Source organism: Protomyctophum bolini (assembly GCF_963924005.1).
Source record: "Protomyctophum bolini genome assembly, chromosome: 8".
Classification (NCBI taxonomy): domain Eukaryota; kingdom Metazoa; phylum Chordata; class Actinopteri; order Myctophiformes; family Myctophidae; genus Protomyctophum; species Protomyctophum bolini.
In genome coordinates this window covers 11,053,257-11,062,005 of record NC_137869.1, presented here as the reverse complement: position 1 = coordinate 11,062,005, position 8,749 = coordinate 11,053,257, and the positions used below count along the sequence as shown (strand labels likewise).

The following is an 8,749-nucleotide window of genomic DNA, read 5'->3' as shown; positions in this document are numbered from 1 at the left end:
GCAGTGATGGCCGGAAACATAAAATGATTTGCCTGTAAGTGCAGGCTGTTTTTCGTGTGTGCGTGCACGCACGTGCGTGCGTGCATGCGGTGGCGGATGCTATTGAGGAGGTATTGTGTGTGGAAAGAGTCACGGATGCTGATGAGCAGAGAAGTGGATGGTATATATATTGCAGGACATGCAGTCAGGGAATCAAAGACCAGTGCACTGTAGCAACACGTACCTGAAGACAGAACAGCAAGCAAGCAATCGAGAAGAATATCTACTGTAGACAACAAGACGGAGACGGAGTCGAACAGCTGCTTTCTTCTGCAGGTCGGACCAGACAGATATCCACTTACGATCCTAGCCAGGGAACTCCAGCATGCGTTCATTAGTGGTGCTGCCCCTGGTGTTGTGTGTGGTGCTGGTTGTGAACCAGGTTGCAGCAGCAGATCAGGTCACAGCAGTGAAGTTGTGTGGAAGAGAATTCCTGAGGGCGGTGGTCTATACCTGCGGAGGCTCCCGCTGGAGAAGAGTGCTCAGTGAAACAGAAATGGATGGTGAGTCAACCATTTAGTTAGACAGACAATATACTGTATATATCGGACGTACATGAACTCTTTGACTCAGAAGACAGGCAGCACTAGTCCAATAAAATAATGAATCATCAACTTTAACACAATAGGGCTAAATACTAATATTTGATTTGTGGATGTCTAAAATGTCTTAATATTTAGGCAGGCATCATCTGTTACATTATAGAATGTACATTTCAAATACCAACATATACATCTTACAGTAAATATAGTTAAACAGACAAGAGGAGAGGTCGCACAACAATCACGATGCAAATACTTTATTTTAAGATGACCAACATTTCGGCACAAAATACTTCATATCCTGAAGGCATTTTTTTGTCAAAACGTTGGTCATCTTAATTCAAATAAACACAATTTCTTTAAGTTTGTCTCCGGTGGTTTGCACAGTTATAGTTGATTTAAACATTTCTATTTGTGTATTAATTTAGGAATTATGAATTGTGTAATTTCATAAAACATACATACATACATACAAATACACACACACACGTAGCTCAGAATGGCCTGATGTGGTGACATGCTTGTGAGTCAGTACGTGGTCTGTGGTTTGTCAGTGCCGTGACTCTGCATGTACTTTCCCACGGCACTGCTAAAGGCATGCAGAGGCGTTGACTGGTAATGTAGTAAAAATGAGACTACTGTCTTCACTGGGTGTTCAGACATTCAGATTATTTTATAATAAAACATTGTTTTTAGCCAATTATTTCAGGGCCCACTTGCAATATCCTCGGCTCACTGTTTGGGAATCACTGGCAATGGGAACCCACTGTATCAGATCATTAGCTATGAATATAACAGGGAACAGTCTGTGCTCCCTGCATATACACACTAATTCCACACCACACAAACTCAGTTAGTATATCAGCCATGCTGATTAGAAACAGTTAGCCGACAGTGCACAAGACAAATAGCTGTGGATTCATCTGTTCCGTCATTTGGAGTTTCCTTATTTAATAGAACGATGGGCCTCTGGGTAGATTAGACATGGCAGAGACATACAGATCAGATGCACAACATAAATAGCGAGGACAATTTGGGTCATGCATTACACATTATGTTTTGATAACTAGTTGTTTCCAAAAACATGTATTGCATCCAATTGACTGATTTTGACTCAGTAAATGAAAAAGCTGGACATTTGCTGTATGAAATGTGTGTAGTAATGAGTTTTCTTGAAGTACTCACGATGTGTTGTCTGGTGCCAGGTGCAACTACAGGAGAGCAGAGCAGCCTAGAGAGTCCAGGCAGCAGCTTGGGGTCTAAGTTGGCCAGGCGAGACATGAATAACGTACTGACTGCCCTGTGCTGCCAGGTGGGCTGTCGGAAGACTGACCTCGCCTTCCTCTGCTGAGACCCGCTCTCCAGCCCTCTTATCTGACTGTTAATTTAACTCTGAGAGTGTACAAATGTAACCAAATGGACCCGTAAGGGGTCGCTCCATTTGACAATTACCATAATGAAAATCAAACATTGTTTTTTTTTTGTTTTTTTTCGTCTTAGCATACTAATCACAATTCCAATTCTGAAAGACAATGCTGGTACAAATGTAAAAAGTAAAGTAAGTTAAACTACACAACTGCTAATTTATTTTATTGCCTTAAACCTTAAAAGTTTTTATCTTGGCTTGTGAGTGAGAATGGCTGTGTGTGCAACCTCCTATAACTGTGTCTAAGGAAATTTAGAACCACAGCTAGATTCAGAGAATCATCATCAAGGGATGAATGTGAACATCAGGAGTGTTACTTCAAAGTAATCTCCCTTCTATGCAGCAAACACAAACACCAATCAAATGTCTGGCTAGAGAGGCCAGTTTTAAAAGAACTCTCGCAGTAGCCATAGTCAAATAGCTGAAAACGTTTCCATTTCTTCTTTTGATTCATTCATAAGAAAACTGAATTACATTGTAATATTTTGCAAGTTTTGTTTAATAAACGGTCTTGCATATAGCCTCTGTGACATGTTTGTACTTTGTGTAAATGTAATTTACATTATGTACAATGCACACACATTTCACATAATGTATGTATACTGTATGTAACAATCCTGGAGCACATTTTGATTATTCTCACATATAAGTCAGTGTCTCGAATGAAGACAACTCCATACACCTGTCCAGTTATAACTTTTATTGGTTTTGGAAAGAAGCAAACTAAGTTTCTCAATTCATCTTAGCAATGTTAACTGTACAAACAGCTTGCAGTGTTTGAGATTTAACGGTACAGAACCAAAAGCTTTTCTGGCGTATAGCACACACAAACACACTCCCTGCTCTTGTCAACATTAACACAGGTCACTCAACATGTCATTACAATACTGTCGTAGAGGCCTTCCCTTTACAGCACTACAGCCCTCCCATACACCAATTAGCAATACACACCTGCTCTACCACAGGTATTCTATTACTTGAGCCCTAATATATACTTGCCTGATGGTGGTGTAAGATCTACAAGCTCACAGTGTGTTGCATAGTGGCATGTTGTGAGCTTGACGATTATTTTATTTTTACTTTTGGAGATACTTTTAAATGTTCATCTATGAATCCCCCAAATAGGGTTTGCCAGGTTCAAAGTGGTTACAGATGCTAAATTTGTTGTCTTAAAAGCGATCTCCAGAACTCCACTAATGAAGAGTTGAAGACATCACAATTTGAGAGGGACAATTTGAGAGACGCATTTGGTGTGCTGCAGTATACTGTACCAGTTTTACAACAACACTTTACAACATAAGAGCAGCTAACAGTGACAGTTGTACTCTGATGACAGAGGACCTGTATGACAGGAGTAAGACATGATCAACCAAGAATCAGCTAAAATAGTCAAAACTCTTTCAGAGCGGCCAGTCAACTCATTAACAGCTGCACCAACCACCACCCAGTCCACTAGTTGAGTGGAAAATGTGCTGGGTGTGGCTGGCTAAATGTCACTGCTCGCCTATGCCTCATTGACTAGAGCCTGACCGATTTGGTTTGGCCGATATATATTATTTAACTTTTGGTCAGTAAATGGCAATTATGCATCCAATATGTATCAGTTTTTTAAACCACGTTTTGTGGACATTACTATTGGACGTCATTATATGCATATTAATGCTTGGAGACAAATTGTGAGGTTGTAGATCTAGAGCGTTCTTTTGAACATTTTAATAGGGTCTAAGTGGTTAAATAAAATGGGGAATCAGTGGTCTAGGTCTAGAACTCTCGAGTCTAAATTGGCATCGGCATCAGACCCCAAAGACCTGGCATTGGTCGGGCTCTAGTATGTGACAGAGATGTGCAGAATGCTGTCTGAGGGTACAGTAGGTCTACACAGGAAACGCAGTCAATCTAATTAAAAGGAGAACATTTGATTTCAGCTCCACGTGCCCTAGATGTGATTCATTGCAGGCAAAACAATAATAATAAATCAACGATATGCTTGCAAATCAGGGCCAATGTTAGAAAGTGGTGTAGCTTTATATAGAAATAGTGATATGAGACCAATATTACTCTCTTTATCCCTAAAATGCATTCCATGAAATGTCCACTGACCATGCCGTTTGTTAGCTATTTGGTTCCTGTGTAAATCTAGCCTGAGACAGACACAAATAGCAGCTCTGAGAGGACTGCAGATGGTTACATGTAGCAGATGTATGGACGAGACCTACAGTACAGTACGTACAGTAAAGAGATAGGCTGACCTTCACACACACACATACATTTTGTTCATGTTGAATATCAGAGCTTTCAGGAAGTTTAAACATCAGCACAGTGTTCTTCACATGAAAACAGATTTTTCTTTTAGTTTATTTTTCTTCTTATGTCCATTTTAAAAATATTCACCTTATTCTCTTTTATAGAGGACTGTCTGGGTTACACACATAAAATACAAAAACAAAAACAAAACATTTTGGTCATCTTAACTTCCCTCCAGAAACATACATGTCATCTCACAGAGACCATTTATCATTATGCAAAATAAAGCCATGGATTCAAGGGGTGGGGCTTGCTCATGCTGTCAATGCAGACTAATAGGTATATATCATCAACATACTGTTGCAGTGGTTCTCAAAGTGGGGTACATGCACCTCAGCGTTCCCTGAGGGGGTTCTAAGTGGAACCCTTACAGGTCTATAACTCTGACAGTGTACAAATGGTCCATTTGGTTCCATTTGTATACTCTCAGAGGTATGGGGTCTGAGAACCACTGCACTGAAGTGAATGGAAACAGGGCACCAAATGGTCAGAAGCTGACTGATGACATAATGGTCTAGGTTGAAGTTACAAGGTAAAGTCCAATTTTGCAGATGTGAACAACTCTGTGGGCTAATATAATATATGGGACCAGTGCTAGCGAATGCTAGCTCAGTATGTGTACGCACTGTGTTTTCTTTCTGTTCTAATGCTATGATGTTTGAATAAAAACTGTCTAGCTGGTACCAGTAAAACAAAAATAATCCTGGTCCCAGCGGTACCATTGTCACTAAACCTCCACACTGCTGTCAACGAGACTTGATTGTTTTTTCACCATTGTCATAGACACTATTTAAATGAATCCTTGACCATGGTATTAACTAGCTCTACATAACACTGCTTTCACAAAGCATGACACATCATCCAGGAAGATATTTGTCTATTTCGTTAACCCCACCCCCAGTCCCCACCCATATATAGCTCAAATCTTCTGTTGCGCTTGAGTTAAAAAATTATATCTGAAATAAATTCAAAAATTATACCTTATATACTGTACACAGGTTACCCAACTACACAGATAACAAAAAGAATTCAAATATTTATACCTTTCAGGATTTCTGAACTGTGATACCATTCAAATTCTATTCATATACAGGATCACATACTTTTTACAACAAATCATTGTCATCAATAAATAAAAATAGAATGCTGTCATGTACTCTGAAGTCTACTACTGCTGTCCTGGGAACAACAGAAAGGCTATTTCACAACACAAGGAAAACACCAAACGCCCTTTAAGATATATTTTTGATATATACTGTGTGTGCATATGTGTGTAATTTTGTGTGTAAGTGTGTGTGCGTGCATATATATATATATATATATATATATATATATATATATGCGCATATATTTTAATTTAAAATGACACTTTATACATTTATTTTCTTTAGGGAAAACACCTCTCTTATATTGCAACCAGAAACAGACTTATTATCATTGCAGCTGCCTAACTGCTAAAAACCATTCACTGACATTTCAAAGAGATAAAATCAGAATGAATCGTTTGTTCAGTGCATTCACAGTAAAAAGGAAAAAGAAAGATGTCATACGCAAATCTTCGAATCAAAGCCATCACACCCTGTACTACCAGTGGGTGATACAGGATGGAAAACCTTACATTAAAACACCTACTCCCACCATCCAATCGGTGTTGCACTGACCTCAACAACTGCCATCTTCAAGTGACACACAGTGGCAAGCTGACACCATTAACATGCTGGCAACACAGTCACTCAGTCCGGGCCAGCACCAGGGACAGCTGCTGGACAGCTATCCAGGACCGTGAGACAGCCACAGACATTTACCACTTGTTTTTCCACCCTTGTAATAAAAGTCCCGAACACAATTAGCTTTGTCCTGGGCATAGCAGCAGTTCTAGCTTCATCTCTGAGCCACTAGTGTGTCTAGTGGCTGATGTACGCACACACACATGTTGAATGTGTGTGTGAATTTAATTGAGTGTGAGTGTGTGTGTGTGTGTGTGTGTGTGTGTGTGTGTGTGTGTGTGTTTGTGTGTGTGTGTGTGTGCGTGTGTGCGTGTGTGTGTGTGTGTGTGTGTGTGACTGTGTGTGTGTGTGCAACTAGATGGTTGGAGCCATTGATAGACAGATTGGCCAGCTATGCTCACTCCTCAATCATGCTCAGTCGTTGCTAACTGCCATCTGTTTGTATGGAATTGGAATGATAACCATTTAATCTCTATTTAAAATATAGCGAACATAGCCAAACTACAAGGCCGTAACACTGCATCGTGATGCATTGTGAGCAAGTAGATCTATTTTAGCTATTTTTTACATTTCTTAAATTGTTTTTAAATTATTAAAAACAATCTTTAGTCTGGCCAAGCTTTCTGTCCATGGCTCGTCAGGCAGCTGCAGTGAAACACTAAGAACATCACACATCGATGTGGAGGGGGGATTACGTCTAAAAGGTACTAAAAAACAACAGATTTTCAAGCTAACAATGCGTCGTTAGCTTGTTCATCAGTTATTTTCAACGAGCGACACCGTCATTTGACAGAGTATAATTTAGCCTTCAGAGAGAGAGGCACAGGCACCCAGAGGGGGAAGGGTGGGTGGTGGGGGCTCAGGCATCTAACTGCAGCAATACAGATCTTTATGAAATGAATACATTGTACAAATACAGTAATTACATGACCTATAACAGTTCCACGACGCTATATGCGGTTACATGTGTACAATACTGCTGGGTAGGCTGCGTGACCCTTCTCTGGGTTTTAGAAAAGGTGCCCTCACTGTTGGTGTGTCCTCTGTCCATCGAGATGATCTTCAGTGTTAGTTTAGTTTGTTCAGCAGTGCCGTTTGTCAGTAGTGTAGGTTAGTTGTCTGCCAAATATTTTCCTAAACAAATCATAAATAACGTGTTGTCAGGATTATGGCTCGTCAAAGGTTTGTATTTAATGATATAAAACGCAATCGCTAAAATAAAAATTTCGACAGCGGCCGTTGCTTGTCCGTCCCGGTGCTGTTTTTCTGCGCATGCAGTCATTCACTTCCTGGTTTAAGCCTTACGGGCCAACAATCTTCCTTATTACTCGGAATATACGGCGCTGTCACAACGGTGATGTTCTGTCCTAATTTCTGACTTCATGCATTAACGCTTCTAAAGAGAGATCAGACTTATTAGCGCGAGGTAGTAATGGTATTTCCCAAACAAGGGGTGGGGCACACATTTTTGGGCCACGGAACTATTTTTATGGGTCATTTGTGGATGTCAAATTATTTTCCGCACTTAACCTGTCCTGCATTATCCATTATATTCTTATTCATTATATTTTAATAATGAACACGAATTTCATTTTATAATCAACTCTTTATTTGATAAGAATTGTTTTGTATTAGTGACATTTTCTTTAGTAGTTGTTCAAAGTACAAAATCATATTACAGTCTAATCAAGCATCATCTCTTAAACCTTTCCTCACAAATAAGCATGTGTTGTGTGGAAAATACAAAAAATAAGACAATTTGTAACTCTGAGAGAATACAAATGGAAACAAATGGAAACATACAGGTCCACTTGGTCACATTTGTACACTGTCCGAGGTAAATGAACACTCACGATTTGACTGTGCAAAATCCTGGTGTCAAGTGTGTGAACTGACCTGCGGCAAACCTCTTCTTGACGAGAGAGAATCGATATCCTGGGCCGGCCAGCTCTATGTCACAGCCTGACAGAATGCTGCCCTCACTGGTAAACTGCACCGCCAGAGGAGACGGTTTACTGGGGCCGTCTGTGAGCTGGAAGCGTGCTAACAACGATCCCACACCTGATGAACAAACACATTGTACACTTGTTTATTGTCATAGTACATTAAGGAGATAGTACATTACAGAGTAATACAGTGAACACACACACACACACACACACACACACACACACACACACACACACACACACACACACACACACACACACACACACACACACACACACACACACACACACACACACACACACACACACACACACACACACACACAAATGTACAATGAAGTAAGTGGATTACACAAGACATTGTACAGTACAACCATTATTGCATCAGGCCCTACCATATCTGGTAGGGCCAAACTCAAATGTAAGTTTACTTTTGTTTAAAATAGGTGTGTGTACAATCATGTAATAAAGGCTACAATATGCTGCGGTTACACACATTGAAGAAAGTATATATTCATAAAACCTTACAGTTACAAACGAACGTATGTCTACATTTGTATACCAGCGAGGAAATCTGTAATAGAACCTGTTCCTTGTCATTGTGAACACGTTCAGGAAATCTAAGATAAAGATAACTAAAAGCTTCTTTTGCCATGAGAATTTTAGCACATTGTTAAGATTATGTTAAACATAAATCAAATAATATATTTTTGACTGGATCTTGGAGAAAACAGACTTGGCTGTTAATGTGTTAATGCATTG

General features: G+C 39.8%; 2 protein-coding genes across 4 annotated transcripts in view; one reads left to right on the top strand and one right to left on the bottom strand.

Moving 5' to 3' along the window:
- The first annotated feature begins 208 nt into the window (after window positions 1–208).
- Window positions 209–2,293, top strand: insl5a (insulin-like 5a). The gene is made up of 2 exons (XM_080770155.1): window positions 209–542; window positions 1,787–2,293. The coding sequence occupies exons 1-2, from the start codon at window positions 365–367 to the stop codon at window positions 1,930–1,932; spliced, it is 324 nt and encodes a 107-aa protein (XP_080626281.1). The 5' UTR covers window positions 209–364; the 3' UTR covers window positions 1,933–2,293.
- Window positions 2,294–6,265: 3,972 nt separating this feature from the next.
- sgip1a (SH3GL interacting endocytic adaptor 1a) overlaps window positions 6,266–8,749 on the bottom strand; it is an 84,628-nt gene continuing 82,144 nt past the window's right edge. For all 3 annotated transcript variants that reach the window (XM_080770928.1, XM_080770929.1, XM_080770930.1), the window contains 2 exons: window positions 7,935–8,099; window positions 6,266–7,172 (listed from right to left, as the gene is read on the bottom strand). In XM_080770928.1, coding sequence (XP_080627054.1) covers window positions 7,150–7,172; window positions 7,935–8,099 — 188 coding nt within the window. In that variant the 3' untranslated portion in view covers window positions 6,266–7,149. The remainder of the gene's footprint in view (window positions 7,173–7,934; window positions 8,100–8,749) is intronic.

Coding starts and splice junctions, on each gene's coding strand:
- insl5a (XM_080770155.1), top strand. CDS start 365: ATGCGTTCATTAGTGGTGCTGCCCCTGGTGTTGTGTGTGGTGCTGGTT. Junction 543..1,786: donor CAGTGAAACAGAAATGGATG/GTGAGTCAACCA, acceptor GTCTGGTGCCAG/GTGCAACTACAGGAGAGCAG.